Raw genomic sequence first — 18,613 nt, forward strand, 5'->3', positions numbered from 1 at the left:
AGCTCCACGGAGATGAGCTGAAGAATTTTTGTCTCATCCTTATCCAAACAGCATCTCCAGGGCCGGGATTGAGTTTGGCAGCAGGCGGGCTGCAAATCTGCTCACCAGATTTCTGGGAAGCTTGGGAGAGGCAGATGAAGCAGAAAGGTCCTTTCCAAGAGCTCCCTCGCTGTGCTCACCCCCAGCAGCTCCCTGGCACGCCAAGCCCCCCATTATCCCCCTTTGTCCCCTCTGCCAAGGGCTTTCCTGGAAAACCAAAATCGTGGGCTGAGCTCGTGTGGTGCAGCTGCTCTCTCTTTGCAGCCACAGCTTTTATCACCGGTTGTGCCTTGTTTTAATTTATAAAATAGAGGTTTGGGGCTTTTTGAAGGCTTCTTCTTGTGGAGGAGCAGCCCATGGATGTGGGCTCACCACAGCTCCTGGGAGTGGTGAGGACACTGGAATTGCCAACAGCCCTTTCCAAGCAGGTGCTGCCTTCAGAGATCCCAAATCAGCAGCCTCACCCCACTCAGAGGGATTTGAGCTCAGAGCAGGAACACTGAGGCTGGCTGGGTGCTGCAACATTCCCTGGATTTGAGGTACCTGGGCTGGCCGCGGGGGTGCAGGGGGGTGAGTGCCCCATGAGGGGGGTTTTCCTCAGCACAGGGGGCTCCTCTCTGTCCAGATTAGAAATGTTATGGAATATTGTGCATTAGGAACTTGGGTTTGGTGTCCCCAAAATATCAGACTTTGCCTGAAGGGAAAAGGGGGGCAAAGGGCACACAGGGGCTGTTTCCATCCCAAAACTGGCAGCTGGAGCTGGCGACTTTCCAGCTGGAAAATTATCCCTCCGTGGATTATTTCAGGTGCTCCGGGCTGTTCCCCAGCCCAAAATCTGCTGCTTGCCATGAGACCCTCCTGAATACCCAGGTGGGCTGTGGATGGACTCAAGGAGCTCCCAAATCCAGGCATTCCTGGCTCAGGGCACACAGCTGGGATGGGAAGGGACAATGGTGGCTTCCAAGGGCTGATGATGTTTATAAGGCCACGTTGTCAGTGCAAGTCCTGCTGCTTGTTTTTTCCTTTATAAATAGCTGTGGAGTTCATGGAAATCTGGGATTGCTTTCCAGGAGGAAATCTGGGCTGAGATTTTGGGAATTTAGGAACCAGATCACTCATTTTGCTTTTTTTTTTTTTTTTTTCCTTTTCCTTTTAAACTGAGCTGGGGCTTAATAAGGAGCCCAAAGCTCTCTAAGGCACGGAGAATTCCAGCACAGCCGAAGGCTTTTGCTGGCCCTGAAAGGCAAGGTTGGGAACTGCAAGGAGAAGGAAAACCCAAGGAGAACATCCACCATGGCACATCAGCTGGTTTATTCCCAGGATGAATTCTGAAGGTATCTTTTCCCTTTGGATAAACTCTGGGAGGGCAGGAAGGTGGGATATCCATGTCCATCCATGCTGCCAGCTTCAGGGAATCCACTCTGGCTCATCACTGTGTCTCCCAGCTTAGAGATACCACGTTTAAATGGATAAAAATGAGAGTTTGGTGTAGGCTTTTGAGGTACTGTGGGATCTATCCCACAGGGAGAGTTTCGGGGTGAGGCTGCTCCCCACTGGGGAAAATGGAGGAGAAATGGCAAGTCCTGGAGACAGTTTGCTACTCACACCAGTTTTCCTTTGCTCTTGGCCAACCCACACACCTTTCCTGTATTTTTTTTTTTAAATAATAATATTTAAGAAATCCCAAACCAGAAACCTCAGGAGGGTCTGGCTGGGAAGCTGTGGCTGTAATTGCTGGTGCTTAAAGGCTGTAGGAAAATATTGATGGAAAGGGCTGTGCCTTCCCAAGTGCAACCCCACAAAAGTGGAAAATCCCTGTGGCACTCTGTGCTCTCCCTTTTTCCAGCCAGCCTGCAAGGTGAGGACAGAACTGGAAAGGAGCATGATCCACAGGGTTTGTAGTGATGGAAGCCTCTCTTAGGGGACAGTGATCCTAAATCCCAGTGGGAATAAACCTTAGTCCCTGTTTTCTGGGTGTTTCACCAAAAAGCCAGATTCTCAAACTCTGGTTATGGATGCTGGTGAGTTCAATGTGTTCCCAGCCTCCCACTCCTTCCCTTCCCTGGGCATTGTCCACCCATTGTCCACATCCCACAGAGCCCAGCAAACCTGGAGCCTTGGCAAATCCCTCAGTCCTGGAATGGTTTGGGTTGGAAGGGGCTTAAAGCCCATCCAGTTCCACATCCCTGCCACGGGAAGGGACACCTGCCACCACATCAAGGTCCCTCAGCAACCTTGGAGCCTGGAAAGCCCCACTGGAGATAAAAAAGCAATCTCAAGGTCTTTTCAACCATGAAAAGTCATGGAGAGGGAAAAGATGCTCCATTCTCCATAGGAGGAGATTTAAAATGTTTTAAAAAAAAACTCTTTGGAAGCAGAGGGGCAGGACACCCTTCTGGAATCCAGGGAGCCACCCCGAAATATTTTTTTTCCCTGTGGCCAGTCAAGGCTAAGTGGTTTTTGTTGGCAGTGGGAGGAAGATGAAGGGAGGTTTCACTCTGCTCATGGGAGCCAGTTCATGCTGAGATTTGTGATGGGCAGGAAAACTCACAGAACCATTCCTCCTCCCAAAAACCAGGAGTTTTGGGAGGGTGGGAGCAGGCTCAGCCCAAACCCCCCAGACCACGTGCAGAGTTGGGGGGGCCCAAACTTGGCCAAATATTGAGTTGTTAAAAGCTCCAGCAGGATTTTTCTCTGGGATTTGAGCTGCTTTTTAAGAAAAGGTTTTTCAAACCACCCCCATTTCCTGCTATCCCTCCTAGGCACAGCCCCCTGTTCCCGCTTATCCCACTGCACCCGTGGCACCGGACGCCATCCCGGGCTTTCCCTAATCCCACCTTGGGGGCCCCTCTGCCATTCCATGGGTGTGATTTAATCTTGTGCCATGTGACAGAGCTTTGCCTTCAGCTGCTGCAGCCAAACAACCTCATCAGCTGCCCCCCTCCCAGCCTATTTTGTGGTGGGAAAGAGGGAATTGCCAATCCTTGGATTGGCACTTTTGGGTGCTGCTGCCGTGTCCCTTTCTCTCCCTTGGACAGAGCATTAAACCTTCCTGGTGTACCAGGATCCCAGACCATCCCAAAGATCCCTTTTTTTCCCTCCGTGTTTGGTGCTGCTGCCACGTCCCTTTCTCTCCTTGGACAGAGCATTAAACCTTCCTGTGTACCAGGATCCCAGACCATCCCAAAGATCCCTTTTTTTCCCTCCTCTGCCCTTTTTCTGCAGGTTTTGCAGCCAAGCTGAGCTCTCTCTGAGGCACATGGATCTGTAAAGCCTCACAAATAATTCCATCGGCTCGGGGGTGCGCAGCTCTGAATCACCTCAGGGTTTATTCGCTTCTCCTTGTCCCCCCTTTCCAGGCCATGGGGAGTGTTGGGCCCCTCAAGTGCCTCTGACACCCCTGGTGGAAGGAATACTCCTCCTTCCTTACTTTAAAAAAAAATTTCCCTTTATTTTATGTAGATTTGGGGTCCCATGAGTCCATCATCTACATAAAATAAAGGGAATTTCCTACAGCTTTGCTATAACCACTCCTCACTCCATTCCCAGGGGATGCCCACCCATTTGAGATGGACATCACAGTCTCCTGGCTCATATCTGAGTTTTTTTCATCCTTTCTCTTTATCCTGGATCCACCCCCTCTCCCACTCTGGAGCTCCTTCTTGTCCTGACACAATCCACCATTATTCCCTCCATCACTGGATGTTGCCCCACCTGCAATGAAAAATTAATCCTGGAGAGGAAAGGCCCCATCCACAGGCTTATTTGGGCTACAGATGATAATTTTCCTGGTGGATTTGGCTGTCCTGGGACTCTCCTGAAGTCTGGGGTGAACAGAAGAACTTTGCCTTGGGATTGCTGGGGTTTTGCCTGGATGCAGGATGGGGAAACATTTTTAAATCCCAAGTTTTTTTATATCTTGGGAGCCAACAGGCTGTAATATCACTTGGAAAATCCAGGTATTCCCTGATCACCTGTAGATATGGTGAGATGGCTGTGAGTGGGGACTGGAGCATGGAAAAGTTGATGGAAATCTCAGATTTCCAGATTTTTGCACCAGTGGGGATTGCAAGTGTCCTGGAAAGTGGCTTCCCTGCGGTTTTGGGTGCAGGCAGCACCCTCAGCTGCAGCACCCATTTTGGCAGCCCTGGAGTTAATCTAAGGGAGGGTCCAGTGGCTCATGTGAAGTAGGAACAGGGATTAAATCCCCCAAAATTGGATACTAACAGCAACAAAAGCTAAAGCAGGAGAACAAGGAGGCTCAGCACTGCCAGGGCTTCACGTGTGGATTCACAGGTGTGGGGCAAACACTCAACCGGTGCCACCTCAGCAAGCTGAGGGTTAAAAAAAAAAAACAAAAACCTTTAAAATTATTCCCCTATAGGTAAAAGCCTTTAAAAAGGAATGTTTTTAATGTCCTGCCCCTGCTGGGGATGCAGCCACCTGTGGCTACGTGCGGGCTGCAGGGGAGCAGGCGGGAGGGACAGAGGGAGGGAGCTTGGCTTAAGTAACGCTCCTGGGTTAGTCTGGATCAAGTTCCTTCGGCTCCACGGGTCTGAGACGCGGCCAGCAGGGAAAACTGCCCTGGGAAAGAGGAGGAAAACCTGCTCGTGGTGGGAAAACCGCTGGGCAAAACATCGAGGACACTTCGGGGGCTGTGACAGCATCTCCGAACCTGCTTTTAGGTAAGAGGTGACAGGGGGTGTCGGGGTGGCTGTGCTGTGCCAGGGGAGGTGGCACCATTCCCAGCCTGCCATCGGGCAATGGGATGGGGCCTGGGATACAGGGGCAAGCCCATGCCACGCCATGAAGCTGTCCCCACAGGTGACCCCTCACCTGGAGGAACAGTAGTCCCATTCCCTTGGGCTCAGCCAGCGCCCAGACCGTTCTCAGAGGCAGTTTTGCTCTGTGCATCATCCAAACGCTTTTCCAGGGAAAAGAGAGAGGAGATGGAAGGAGGATGTTGCATCCCCTCCTTTCTCAACCCACCCTGGGATGTTTTCCTGCACCCCTGGCTATTTGCTGCTGCTTCCAAACCGAGCAGGGAAGCGATGCCAAACCCCATGGAGCAGCAGAGGCTGGAGCGTGGCCCCAATTCCCACTGTCCATGGCCCCATCTCCTCCCGGGCTCTGGGCCACGTGTGACACCTCCTCCTTCTCCTCCTCGGTGTCACTGGGTGCTGCTGGCTGTGCCAAGGGGCTGAGCCCCTGGCTTTGGGGGCTGAGCCACCGTCACCGAGCCCAGCAGTGGGATTTGCTGTGGAGGAGCTGTGGAAAGGACTCCCCTTACCTCGGGATCAGTGCAGAGAGAACAGAGTGGCAGCTTTCCCTCTTTTAAACTATTTTTAAAATTTAGTTCTATATACATTATATTAATTCGGTTTCTGTGCGTGCTTTTGGAGCTATCCCAGAGGATCTTTTGGAGCTATCCCAGAAGATCTTTTGCAGCTATCCCAGAGAGTTTTCTTTCCTGTGCCGCTGCAGGAGGGGAGAGCAGCGGAGCCGCCGCATCCCCGCGCTCGCACCATGCCCCTCTCCCGCCACACCGGCCAAATCCCGGAGTCCACCTGGACCTTGGGCTTCAGGGAGATGACGGAGCCCTGGAAAGGCGCCGTGGGCTGCCTCGGCGTGGCCGTCTTCTTCGCCATGACCATCGGCATCATCTCGTGGCAGGCGCTGGAGCAGTCCCCGGAGGAGTGGGTGCTGCGGGGCCGGGACGCGGGGATGCTGTGGGAGCGCGGCCGCGGGGCGCTGCTGCTGCGGGCGCTGCCGGCCGGCCGGCCCGTGCTGGCCATCGCCGTGGGCAGCGTGCCGGCCAGCGAGCCCCCGCCGCCCCGCGACCGCTGCTGGCACGACGGCCGCCAGTTCTGCTACTCCTGGGAGGAGGACGCCGAGCTCCGGCTCTCCCTGGAGCCGCCGGCGGCCCCCGGAACGGAGTGCTACGGCGTCCGCTGGACCCCGCTGCGCCCCGACGTGACCCTGAAGGTAACGGGGACCCCTCCGCCCGGCCCCGGCCCTTTGGGATCCAACGGGAGCGGCCGCGGGCTGGCCATCATCCTCCTGCTCAGTTATGGGGTCGCATATACCGGGTGGGGAAAACCTTTTGGATGCAGCGCGCTCTGAAGCTGAGCCCCAAAATCCCGCGGCGGTGACCCCGGGTGGGAGAGCTGTGTTTATATGGAGACGGAGTAAATACCCACTGGAGATGACAATGCTGGCGAGAGCCTCGGGAAGGTCTCTTCCAACACAGACACAATGGGCAGCTCCCGCGGGATGGGAATAATCCGTGTATGCTGCTGCAAACATTTTTGGTACCATTCCCTGCTTTCTCACTCAGTTAAATGAAAGCAGACTCTGGGAAGGAGCCTTGGGAGGGGAAGGAGACACGCCATCAGAGCAAGGTGTCTAGCTGTGGGGAGCCCTCAGAACAGGGAGGGAAGTGGGATGGGATTCTCTGGGATGGAGGATTGTTCCCCTTTAGCCACAAATCACCTGCTGGCACCGCTCTGGGTGGGTGGAAGGTGTTGCCCGAGCACAAACCCTTGGTCTCCTCCACTGACATTGGCATTTGAGAGGATGAGTGAGACAGAATAGGCTTTCCCCCACTTTTTTTAAAAAAACCCAAACCGTTGGAAAATATGATCCAGCGAAATCTGAGTTCAGAACAGACTGTTTTCCCTCTTTCCCAGCTGGTGTAACGAGTTCAGCTGACACCTGGTACAGCTATTCCGAGCCTCCAGGGTTTCCACTTTAATAATTTACATGTCCTCTCCCCACCCCTTGGAGAGACTTAACCTCTCTGCGCCCCCGAGCTCAGGACTCCAGGAGGCTCTGAAGCCTTGGGATTGGGAATAAACGTGGGGTGGGTTGAGTGGGGGTGTCTCTGGGTCCCTTCTGCCAGCCCAGGCCCCCTTCACGGCCCCAGATCTCTGGGCTTTCGGGGAAGCCCATCCTGCCTGGGAAGTCACGAGGACGCTAAGTCCTGCTGATCCCTCGATTTGGCAGAAAGGGGAAAGCTTGAGGAGCTTTGAAGTGAAAACTGATGATTTCTGGCAGGAGGCAGGTCAGGGATGGGGATGTCCCCCATCCCAGGGCCCTGTCAGGCCTATGAGAAGTGCCCAAACCTCCAAACTGAATCTCTTGAGGGAAATTCTTGTTATCAGCCCTCGGGAAAGAGGGAAGCTGTACCTCGGGAGGGAGGATGTGTCACCTTCAGGGCACTGGTGCCATCGAGGTGAGGGCTCAAGATGGGGCTAAAAGCTCTCTGTGAGAGCTCAGGTACGGACAGCTGCACTTGCAGATTTAGTCCAGAAACCCTGGAGAAGGCAGCTGGAGAGCGTAATGTGTTTTTAAAGTAAAACAGAGGGGTGTTTTTAAAGTAAAACAGGGAAAAAAAAACCAAAGGAAAAAACCACTAAACAAAAAATAAACAAATAAAAAACCTGACCAAACCAAAAAAACCCCAAACAAACCAACACACCAAAGTATATACATTTTCCAGCTGGGTTTCTGAAAGTGCCCTCCGTGCATTTTAAAGCTGTTTCCTTGAATCTCCCCCTCCGTTGTCCTGTCCCACACAGGACAGGACACAATTATCACACCTGCAGAGTCTCTTCGCTCACACCTTTGCAGCATCTTTTCACCTGCAGCTCAGAGGTGTCTGATAACTGTGGTGGGGTGCAGAAGTGTGATTGCTGCGGCAGTTTGGTTTTATTTGTGCTCCTCCAGCAAAAACTGGCAGGTTTCAGGAAGCACGTCCTGCTTTTCCTTTGTTTTTAAACGAAACCATAATTTTACGCTGTAAAAGGGGACACCTGCCACCAGCACAGTTTACTCCAAGTCTGGCTCTCCTGCTCCCCCTGAGTATTCCTCGCTCTTTGATGATGCTTTCCTGGCTGCAGGATTGTTTTTCCATGGCCAATGTCTCCTGGTACGGAGGGCCGAGCATCCGTGCCCAGCGCTGGCCCCTCAATGGCGCCGAGAGCCCCGCGCAGCCCTTGGTGAGCGGCGACCTCAGCGCACACCCCGATGGCTTCGGGCCCGTCCTGGAGAGGTACTTCCTGGGATCCACAGGTAAACACCTCCTTCCCTGGCCAGCGTCCAAGAGCTTCAATCCCTGTGCTTCTCTCCTCACCTCTAAAAAGGCTGGTTTAAGGGCAGCACAGGTGTCTCTGGGAATTAAATATCCTGCAAATGTAGCAGCAACAGGGAAAGTGGGATGGATCCCGCACCGCCTCATCCCGGTGGGAAAGCTGATACTGAAGCTGAGTGCCTGAGGATGGGGTGGCCCGAGTCACTCCTGGGACATCCCGTGCTCTTGTTGTGCCTGGTTTGTTTTTAAGCCCAGATCTGTGCCCATTGCTGCATCCCCAGCTCCACTCGAGCGGTTTTGTGGCTCCCTGATGCTGCTGTGGGATGCTGGTGTCATTTTTTGGGGTATGTTTGGATTATTCTGCAGAACACCAAACTTCAGGCATTACCCCAAATTAATCCAATTGACCTGCAGCTGCCCTGCACTGCTGAGGCCGCTGAATGCTGAGCAAAAAGACCAGGAATGGGAGAAATCCAGCCCTTGAAAGGTGTTTTGGACTCTGCAAGGGAATAGCAGGAGCAGGGTGGGGATGGTGGGATCAGCCCAGATCAACCTTGGCAGCAGTCAGGCTGGGCCCCGCTCATCCCTGCGGCTCCCAGGACCGGTAGCAGCCGGCTGCTTGCCGAGACACCGTTTTCCCCCTTTTCCCCCCAAAGGAGTGACGGTGACAGTGGCTCCCGACGTGTCCCTGCTCCTGTCTCTGGAGAGCCACCGGCAGTTCTGCCTGGAGACGCCGGCGGGACGAGCGGAGCCCCTGCACTACCAGCTCTGTGTCAGCGCCGACGTGGCGGCCGCCCGCCGGCACAGGGCCAGCGCTCCGGCGGGAGCAGCTCGGACACCGCCGGACACCGCGCTCCTGGGGTGAGCACTCCTCGCCCCGGCGGTGGGAACCCTTCCCAACGTCCTGCTCGCTCTCCCAAGCACCTCATGAGGGATTTCCCACCCTGCAGGTCTCCGATCTGGCGCTACCACGGCCCGGAGGGTTCCGCCGCCAAAATCAAGCGAGGCCTGAGGTCGCTGGTGAGGAGGCTGAAGCGGCATCGCCTTCAGGAGGGCGTCGTGGCCCTGGGGGAGCGCGGCACCGCCGTCCTCGCCGCCGCGGTACGGCCGTCCTGCCACCCTCCGGGCACGTGGGGAGCGTGGTGCTCCTCTCCCACAAGCCCCTCATTCCTGTCCTTCCCGCCCGCAGGACCTCGTGCCCTCGGAGCGCAGGAAGAGGCAGGCCCCGGCGCTGGTGGAACCTCTGGAGCTCTCCATCACGCTGTCCCCATACGCTGGCGTCACCTCCCCGCTCTTCCTGCGCTCCCTGCGTGGCGGCGAGGCCACGGGATACTGGCTCAGCCGCCAGCCCCGACCCGGGGCCGGCTCGGTATGGGACCCCCTCAGCCCCCAAACCAAAATTAAAGCTGAATAAACCCCCTCAGGTTTATTATTTTATCAAGGGACACAGCCCGATCCCACTGTGCTGGGACACAGCAGTGCTGGGGGAAGCAGAGTCTTTCCTCATTCCTATGGAAGCGACTTTAAAATTTCCACTTCCAGTGTTGAGAAGATTACCCAGCTCCACTTTGTGTGGTCATTTTAATGATCCTTTTGCCACCAGCTCGGGGATATTTGTAGGGTTGAGGGAGAGTTTACACCTTGATGCGCTGCACCACGACAGTGCACGTGGGATGGGGGCAGCATGGCATTCCCCCAGCCTTGCACCCCGGAATCAGCGGGACATTCTATGGATCTGACAGGGATTTCCATCCTCCCCCTCCGCAGATCCCGCTGCTGACCACCTGGAAGGGGCAGCTCTGTGCCCGCCTGAACGTCACCAGCGAGGCAGCGCTGGGCTGGTACCTGGCTCGTGCCCGGCGCCTGCGGCAGGCGCTGGGGGCCACCTACGTGGCCTTCGAGGGAGTGGAGGGCAATTCCTTCCTGGAGCAGGATGTCCCTGCTCCCGCCGGGCTGGAGGGTGACGGATACACCGAGGTGCTGGCGGCAGCGCTGGCGACGCTGGGCAATGGCACCATCATCAGCGCCGGGAGCAGGTGGGCACCGGGGAGAGGCCTCGCTGCAGCTGACGGGCACAAGAGCTTGCTGGGGGATGGTGGAACTGGTGCTTGGAATTCCTTCTTGGTATTCCCAGATGTTTCTTGGCACCCAGGGAAGTGAAGTGGTGAGGAAGTGGGCTAGGGCAGAGTGTTGGAGTCCTTGTGGGATCTGAGCATAGTGCGGCCCTGGCACAGGGTGCCCAGAGAAGCTGTGGCTGCCCCATCCCTGGAAGTGTCCAAGACCAGCTTGGATGGGGCTTGGAGCAACCTGGGATAGTGGAAGGTGTCCCTGGGGGTGGCACTGGATGGGCTTTAACGTCTCTTCCCACCCAAACCATTCTGGGGCTACAAGTGACTGGCCCTAGCAACTCCAAAGCCAACTGGGCATCATGGAATTTCACCTTGAATGGTTTGTGTTGTTTCTCCAGATCCAGTCACCTCCCGCTCTTTGTCCAGATGAGCCCCCTGCGCTCCGACTGGAGCCACGCCGGGCTGAAGGGGCTCATCCCCTCCGTGCTGCACTACAGCCTCCTGGGCTACAACTTCTTCATCCCTGATACAGTAGGTAAGGATTGGTTTTCTATTTTTTCCCCTATTTCTGGCTTCTCTGCAGCGAATTTTGCAGCCTTTGTCCAGGCACAGGAGGTACATTGCACCTGGGAACTCTTGGAGCATTTTGCTCCCCAGTTTTCTGTTGTGCTGGCTTGATTGTTGATGAATGTTACCAGGGGAAAAAAGTGAGGAGTTAAAACCAAAAGAATATGCTGTAAACATTGCCAGGCAGCTCCAGCAGCAGCTGGGTCTCTGGGGATGCCCTTCCCAGAGTTCCACCACAGCCCACCCCTGTGGGGCTTGGCTTGGGATAAATCCCACCTGGCACAGGCAGGATCTGCATCCCCGGGCTCCTGGCTGGATGTTCCTAAAACCCCAGCAGCTCTGCTCCAAGTCTGCATTTCTGCTCCAAAGCAAAATGGCTGCAGAAATCCTGAAATAAAAGCGTTATAAAAGGGCAAGAAACACCCTTTAATCAGGGCCAAGTGGATCCATTTCCCTTTTTCCTGGAGCTGATGGAGTTAGTGGTGGTTAAAACATGCCCTGAGTGTGCAGGGGCTGTGCAGAAGTGTCAAACATGGAGAGCTGAGCTAAACAACAGCCCTAAAATAGGGGTTGAGAGCAATATTTCAATCTGGCCTCTATTTTTAGCCTGTTTTCCTTAGAAAATGAGGCTCAAGCAATCCCAACATGGGAGTTTGCTTCCCAAAGAGGTGCTGGAGCCCCTGGCTTGCGTGGATGGGAGCGCAGATCTTCCTGCACAGAGAGAGCTGGGCAGGAGGTTGTGTCCCAACAGCCTGGGAGCCGCAAGAGCTGGGAAAAGCCTCTGGAGGAAACAGGAATTTGTGGATGGCTGGGCGAGCCCTCGGTGCTGGGGGGTTTGTGCCATTTCCAGCGAAGCTGTGCCAGGTTTTCAGAGCGATGGTGACGCTTTAGGCACTGGGAGGAGCTCTGAGGTTTCCCCAGAACCTTTCCATGCCATGGGAGACCCTCACTCCAGCCCCGTGTTCCTGCAGGAGGGAGCGTGGCTGGAGCCACCCCAGGGGACCCGGAGCTGTTTGTGAGGTGGCTGCAGATTGTGACATTCCTGCCCGTGATGGCCTTTGGGACCCCGCCCTGGCTCTGCTGTGACACCTGGGTAGGTATCCCAGCTCCAGAGGGGAGGACACCGGGATTCTGATGTGGGCATTGCCCCCAAAAGCCATGGAAGGCCTGGCAGGGATCTCCTGCCAGCTGCTGTCCTCAGCTTTCCACTGAAGTGGGAATAAATCCGTTATCAATGGGTTTAGATTCACGTACCAATGAATTTAAATCCAATGGATTTGTGTCCGTTATCAATGGATTTAATTATATTTCAATTCAGTGGATTCATATGCATTACCAGTGGAATTGAAATAAAATTTATTAAGGTCCTTTATTAATGGATGTAAATCTATTTAAATACAATTAATTACTATCCATTACCAATAGATGTAAATGCATTTAAATCCATGGGTTTATATGCATTGTCAATGGATCTAAATTCACTTAAATCCAATGGACTCAAATTTGTTTGACTCAAATCAGTGGGTTCCAATCTATTTAAATCCAATGGGTTTATAATCATTATCAATAGACTTAAATCTATTTATATCCAATTGATTCATGTTCAATATAAATCAACTGAAATACATTTAAATCTAGTGGATTTATGTTCAATAGAACTGGACAGAAATACATTTAAATCTAATATATTAATATCTATTATCAGCGTATTTAAATCCACTGAATCCACAACTATTTTTTTGTGTTTTTAAATAAATTTAAATCCAATGGATTTACATTCATTAACAACAGATTTAAATCTCTTCAAATCCAATGTGTTCATATCTGCCATCAATAGATTTAAATCCAGCTGATTTATAACAATCACCAATGGATTTAAAGTCATCTAAGTCCAATTGTTTTAACTCCATTATCAATGGATTTAAATGTATTACCAATGGATTTATATCCAAATCAATTAATATCCACATATATACAATATATCAAATTAATCCAATTAATATCCATATCAATTTATATTCAAATCAATTAATATCCAATATCAACCCCATTTGCACCATAACTTTATCAGGACATTCCAATTCATTAATTTCTCTTCCCAATGGAACACATGTTTTACATTTACGTTTTCAATTATTTATTTTTGGTTTTTTTTTCCCCTGCCTTCCCTGTTTTGCTGTTTCCTGGATGTTGGGGTAATTTCTCTTCCCAAGGGAACACATGTTTTACATTTACATTTTTAATTATTTATTTTTGGGGTTTTTTTCCCCTGCCTTCCCTGTTTTGCTCTTTCCTGGATGTTGGGCTCCTCATGGATTTGTCCCCCACCTGCAGGTCCTGAATCTGACCCGCCAGTGCATCCAGAGGCACCGGGACTTTGTAGTGCCACTGCTCCTAAAATACAGCGAGGAGTGGCAGAGTTTGGGATACCCCATCTTCCGTCCTGCCTGGTGGCTCAGCCCCACGGATCCAGTTGCATTCAGCATAGAGGATGAGTTTCTCATTGGAGATGAGGTGGGAATTCCGCATTATTCCTGCAAATCCAGCGCTGCCCAAGTACAAACCGGGACTTGGATTTGAGCAGATTTAAATCCAAGCCAAAGCAGCGGATTTTTGTGGGTTTTGGGGTTTTTGCTTTTCAGAAAAGCTTAGCTTTCCTCATGAAACTCTTATTTAGGGCCCCAAAACCCTCTATCAGCTTTGGAAGTGAAATGATTTAGCAGGAATAAAAAGTCTCGGAATGTTGGGAACTGCTTTTGGGAACTGCTTTTCCCATAAAACAGGGGGGAGAATGCTCCCTGAAGGTGGGATTACATTGGTTCTATCACTGGAGAGGAGGTTTTGCAAGAAACACACAATTCTGATGGGTTTTTTTCTGTTCTGGTTTTCAAAAATATAAATTGGATGGAATCTTGGGGCAGCTGCAGGCAGGGGTGATCCCAATCAAAGGAATGTCACTGCACTGCATTAATATTTCTAAACTAACAGAAGGCAGGGATAGATGGGATTGGGAAGGAATTCCCAGTGAGGGTGCTGAGGCCCTGTCACAGGGTGCCCAGAGAAGCTATGGCTGCTCCATCCCTGGCAGTGTCCAAGGCAGGTTGGATGGGGCTTGGAGCAACCTGGGCTAGTGGAAGGTGTCCCTGCCCATGGCAGGGGGTGGTACTGGATGCTTTTTAAGGTCTCTTCCCACCCATACCATTCCAGGATTCCCTGATGACCATCTCATCCCCACACGCACACCCTGGCTAATCCTCCCTCTGCTGAAGTTCTTTTTTCTTTCTTTTTCTTCTCCCTGCAGGTCCTGGTTGCTCCAATAACAGAAAAGGGACAAACGTGGAGGGATATCTACCTGCCAGGAGAGGGGCAGCTCTGGCTGGACACCAACACTGCCCGAGTGTTTGATGGTGGCACCACACTCAGGAATTACTCTGCCAGCCTGGCCGAGGTGCCCGTGTTCGTAAAGACCTCCTGAATCCAGGCTGGGCAGCTCTGGGACAGACACCTCCGAGGGCAGCACTCCCCTCAGACTTCCAGCCTCTTTGCACTTTTCCCAGATCCTTTTTTGTTTTTTGTTTTGTTTTTTACTTCAGCAGAAATTGTCTGCATTTTCTTACTCGTTGTTACCCTGAAGCAGTGGCTCTGCCACCAGCATCCATCCACATGGAATGCTGCATTTTTTCCCAGGATTTTCCTGGTGAAATATTTGTGTATGTTCAAGTGGGAATGTCCAGCATTTCCAGGTCCCTGGCACCATGCTCAGAGAGGCAGGGAGAGGATTTTCCAGGAGATAAAAAAACCATCAGCTTATACCTGAGGAGAAGTTTTGTATTTAATGAAAAAATTAAATCTAGGGGTAAACTACCAGGATAGTTTTGGTGCTGTGTGTGGCCACCTCCTGTGCTGAGCAGTGCTTCTCCCACCTGAGGCTGTGTCTGGTCTCCAGGTAGCAAGAGCCCACCTTCTGAGTAAATCTGGGGAAATGAATGAATTCCAGGTGCTTTTAAAGCAGGTTTCTGTGGAAGAAAAATAAACTTGATCAAGCAGAGGAGTGGCTCTACCAGAGCATGATGTGGATATTGAGGATCCTTGCCCACCTCCTGTGTGCCCAGGCTCCTGCTTTTCACCATTTGTTGAATTTTTATGGCTTTTTTTCCAATTATTTCTTGCAGTTCAAGAGGGATCCAGTGTGACCAGGCTCCTTCCATCCAGCAGAGACTGTATCCATAGGCAAAATCCACATCCCACATGCTGAATATGCATCTAGGGGGATGATCAGCTATGCTGACACCCCAAATTGGAGGTCAGTGGGACACTGCAGGTTAGTGAGGTGATTCCAAAGGCTGGCATCTGGGGACAGGGGCTGGGTGACAGCTGGGAGAGAAGGTCAGGGCAAGTTTTGGCCCTGGAGCTGGGCTTGGGCACCTCCAGCACTGATTTGTGTCAGCCACACTGTAGGTTTTTGGGGAAAACATTCCTGTACTGAGCTGTGGCTCTGCTGAAAAAATCCTACGGGGTACTAACTTCTTCTAAGGGGTACTAACTTCTCCCAGCAAAGCTTCCCTGAATAAAACTGAAGGGAAAGCAAAGGCAAAAGCCAAGTCAGGTTTCCATGGAAAGGCTGTGAGGGCATGGAGAGGGGAAGAGCCCCTCAGCTCCTTGATTCACAGATCCACTCAATGATGCTGGGGGAGATCACAGAGCGAAAGGATGAAACTCATGAGGGCAACCCAAGGGCGTGGGATGCTCCAAAATATCTGTGGAGGCTCCTGAGGTGGCAAAAACACAACAAGAAGAAAGGGAGTGCTGGCTCAAGTGGCATTTGTTTATTTGCAGCAAGTCAAGCCCTGGAACAGGATGTCCGGGGGAGATCTGGTGGCTCCATTGTGGGAGATCACCAAAGCCTGCCGGGACACCCTGGGCTGAGCCTCAGCGTGGCAATTCCCATTTTGGGAGGGTGGGCTATGTGTCCCTGCGCCGGTGCCGGCTCCTCCTTGAGGAGCCCGGGACGTCCTGCTGGGACCTTGGAGCTTGTTCCCGGTCATCATTCCAGCTCCTCCACTGCCTCTGACCCGTGGAGTGGTGGCGGCGCGCTGTTCCCTGGGAGGCTCTCTGGGAGTTCTGGCTTCTGTAGGATCTGCCCTGGGTTCTGCTCGTTGTCGCGTGCTGTTGCCTGGAGGAATCCCGCTCTTCCCGCTGGTGTCTCTCGCTCCTCCTCAAGGGGGTGTCATGTTGGGGCCTTGGAGTGTGTCTGTCAGCAGCGTTCCAGCTCCTCCAGCGCCTCTGGGTTGTGGAGCGCGCGTGGGGCACCGTTCTCTGGGAGCCTGCCTGGGAGTTCTGGCCTCTCCTGAGGGATCTGCCCCGGCTTTGCCTCCTTCTTGTGTGCTGCTGTCCGGAGGAATCGGAGTCTTCCGACTGGTGTGTCTCGCTCCTCTCTGAGGGGTCATCGTGCTGGGGCCCTGGAGTGTGTCTGTCGTCAGCATTCCAGCTCCTCCAGCGCCTCTGCCGTGCCGAGTGCTCGGGGGAGTCTGTCTGGGTCTCCTGCTCTCTCCTGGAGGACCCGTCCCAGCCACGGGAACGCTCCCTGCCCCTGCTCCACCCGCGGCGGCCCCGGGACCGCTCCTGCTGGCTCCATGACCTGCGGGACCTGCGCTGGGATTGCCGTGCCTGCGAGGAGGCCGGCACGGTCCATTCAAACCTCGGAGTTTGTCCCTCCTCAGGCGTGTCCTCCCAAGCCCTTCTCTGCTGCTGCCACCACCTCCTCCTCGGGGAGTCGCTGCCTCGGGTGTGCCGAGACTGCCGGCGGCCATCGCGGGGCCACCTCACGGATCTCCTTGACCTCCTCTCCCAGGGCCCGACGTGCCCGGAGCAGCTCCGCGCGGAGTGGCCGCGCCACCTCCGCTTCCCGTCGTAGACCCGCTCCTGCACCTCGTGGTACAGGGCCACGTGCTGGGGGTAGGGGTGGCGCGTGGGCCGCTGGCACCGCGGGCACGTGGCCTCGCCCAGGCTCCAGTCCCACAGGCACAGCTGGCAGAAGCAGTGCCGGCAGGAGCTGGAGCACGCCGTGCTGATGTGCCGGCACTCCGGGCACGCGGCGTCCTCCCGGTTGTCGTCCCGCGGCGCGGCCGGGGCCGCCTGGCTGGTGCCGGCAGCAGAGGTGCTCGGCTCCGGAGTGTCCTCCCTCGATGACATCTCGCCCTGCAAGAGGCACAAAGCGTTTGCAGGTAGCTCTCCCCGAAACCCCGCGGCTCCTCGTCCCTCCGGGGCCGCCCCACGCCTCACCAGCGGGGCCGTGGTGGGGCTGGAATAGCGGTGTTTGCATCCCACGGGTCTCCCCGTGGGATTGCGGCTCTGGGGCCCCTGTCCTGCTTTTGTGACGCGTCCCGTGGCTGCTGTGATGTCACTGATGGCGCTGTCACAAAGGGCCGCTGTTGGGGCGTGGCACAGCCCCGAAGGGCTGTGCTTGGCTTTAGGGACAGGCGTCGGGGGATAAATTTTGTGTCTTGTAGGGCAAGAAGGTGTCACAGGAGTGGGACCCAAAAGGGATCCTCAGGGGGAGGCCACAGGAGGTGCCCATGGTGGCCCCATGATGGCTGCAGGTGGCCTCAGCATGGCCAGGGCTACAACCCATCAGGAACTGCCGGGTTAGGACAAGGGGAATGGCTCCAAAATGGAAAAGGGGAGATTTAGGTGGAATAAATCGTGGAATAGGGAAGAAATCGTTCCCTGTTCAGGGGTGAGGCCCTGGCACAAGTTGACCAGAGCAGCTGTGCCTGTCCCATCCCTGGCAGCATTCCAGGTCAGGCTGGACAGGGATGCATTCCAGGTCAGGGTTTGTAGCAGCCTGGGATAGTGGAAGATGTCCCTGCCCATGGCAGGGGGTGGAACTGGATGCTCTTCAAGCTCCCTTTGAGCACAAACCACTCCAGGATTCTCATCAAGGAGGTGGCAGTGGAGCAGGGATTGAAGCAACACGACAATGGCTTGGGGCTGCACCCGGAGAGCTGAGGCTGTGCTCGGGCGAGGATCCATGGAGACACACCAGGAACCTTTCAGTTTGTTGCACTACCGGCTAAGAACGGCTCTCCTGAAGCAATTAATTTTGCTGGAATCGTGGCTATCCAGTTTTCTTCATGATCTCAGGTTGATCTCATGTTTGTTGCTATTGTTGACAAAGTAAGTTAAGTAACCTTCAGCCACGAGGACACAAATCCTGCTAAAATAAAGGAGTAAGGGCTGAAAAATTCCGTCTCCTGCATTATGGAAATAATTGGATAGGCTTTCTTCTACAGTGCTCCCTTCTTAGAGCAGTGTGGGGGGGAGGGAGGTATCAATAAGAAGACAATAATCAATAAGAAGACAAGATCAATAAGAAGACAAGAATTTCCCAAGGATCTGTGCCTTGGGCTGAGATGGATGTTTTTTGGGGACAACAAAAACAACTGTGTTTTTGGGAAGAGGGTGCAGCTGGGCTCACACCACTCCCCACTGCCACAGGCTTCCCGAGGAGGTGGTGGAGTGCCATCCCCGGAGGGATTTAGCGCGTGGATGTGGATCCGTCTGTGGCACTTGGAGACACGGTCAGCGGTGACCTTGGCGGACAGCAGGACCCACGTGCCGTTTCCCCTAAGGACTCAGTGCCCGCGCACGGCCCCACGGGACTTGTAGTTTTCATCTAGTTTCGCCCCGCTCTCAGCCGCCACTAAAGAACTACAACACCCAACATGCCCAGCAGGGCGCTGCGCACCCTGACGGTTGCCATCCTCTGCGGTCGCGTGGTGCATCACGGTGCTTGTAGTCCACCTTCCCGGGTGGCGCGTGGTGAGGCGACGTGCGGGGACTACAT

At 53.8% G+C, this 18,613-nt stretch overlaps 1 protein-coding gene across 1 annotated transcript; it reads left to right on the top strand.

The window, feature by feature from the left end:
• The first annotated feature begins 1,216 nt into the window (after nt 1-1,216).
• On the top strand, nt 1,217-14,815 carry LOC121334772 (SITS-binding protein-like). The gene is made up of 12 exons (XM_041402217.1): nt 1,217-1,373; nt 4,565-4,724; nt 5,524-6,024; nt 7,941-8,112; nt 8,788-8,992; nt 9,082-9,232; nt 9,321-9,500; nt 9,899-10,167; nt 10,599-10,735; nt 11,739-11,860; nt 13,102-13,281; nt 14,069-14,815. Exons 3-12 carry the CDS (start codon nt 5,566-5,568, stop codon nt 14,240-14,242), a joined length of 2,049 nt encoding a protein of 682 aa, XP_041258151.1. The 5' UTR covers nt 1,217-1,373; nt 4,565-4,724; nt 5,524-5,565; the 3' UTR covers nt 14,243-14,815.
• The last annotated feature ends 3,798 nt before the right edge of the window (nt 14,816-18,613 follow it).

The sequence above is a fragment of the Onychostruthus taczanowskii genome, unplaced genomic scaffold (assembly GCF_017590055.1).
Source record: "Onychostruthus taczanowskii isolate IOZ18803 unplaced genomic scaffold, ASM1759005v1 scaffold195, whole genome shotgun sequence".
In the NCBI taxonomy this organism is placed as follows: domain Eukaryota; kingdom Metazoa; phylum Chordata; class Aves; order Passeriformes; family Passeridae; genus Onychostruthus; species Onychostruthus taczanowskii.

What these genes read in the sequence shown, in the direction of transcription:
- LOC121334772 (XM_041402217.1), top strand. Translation starts at nt 5,566, where the DNA reads ATGCCCCTCTCCCGCCACACCGGCCAAATCCCGGAGTCCACCTGGACC. An exon ending in GCCCCGACGTGACCCTGAAG is followed by an intron (nt 6,025 to 7,940) that starts GTAACGGGGACC and finishes TCCTGGCTGCAG; the next exon opens with GATTGTTTTTCCATGGCCAA. An exon ending in CCGGACACCGCGCTCCTGGG is followed by an intron (nt 8,993 to 9,081) that starts GTGAGCACTCCT and finishes CCCACCCTGCAG; the next exon opens with GTCTCCGATCTGGCGCTACC.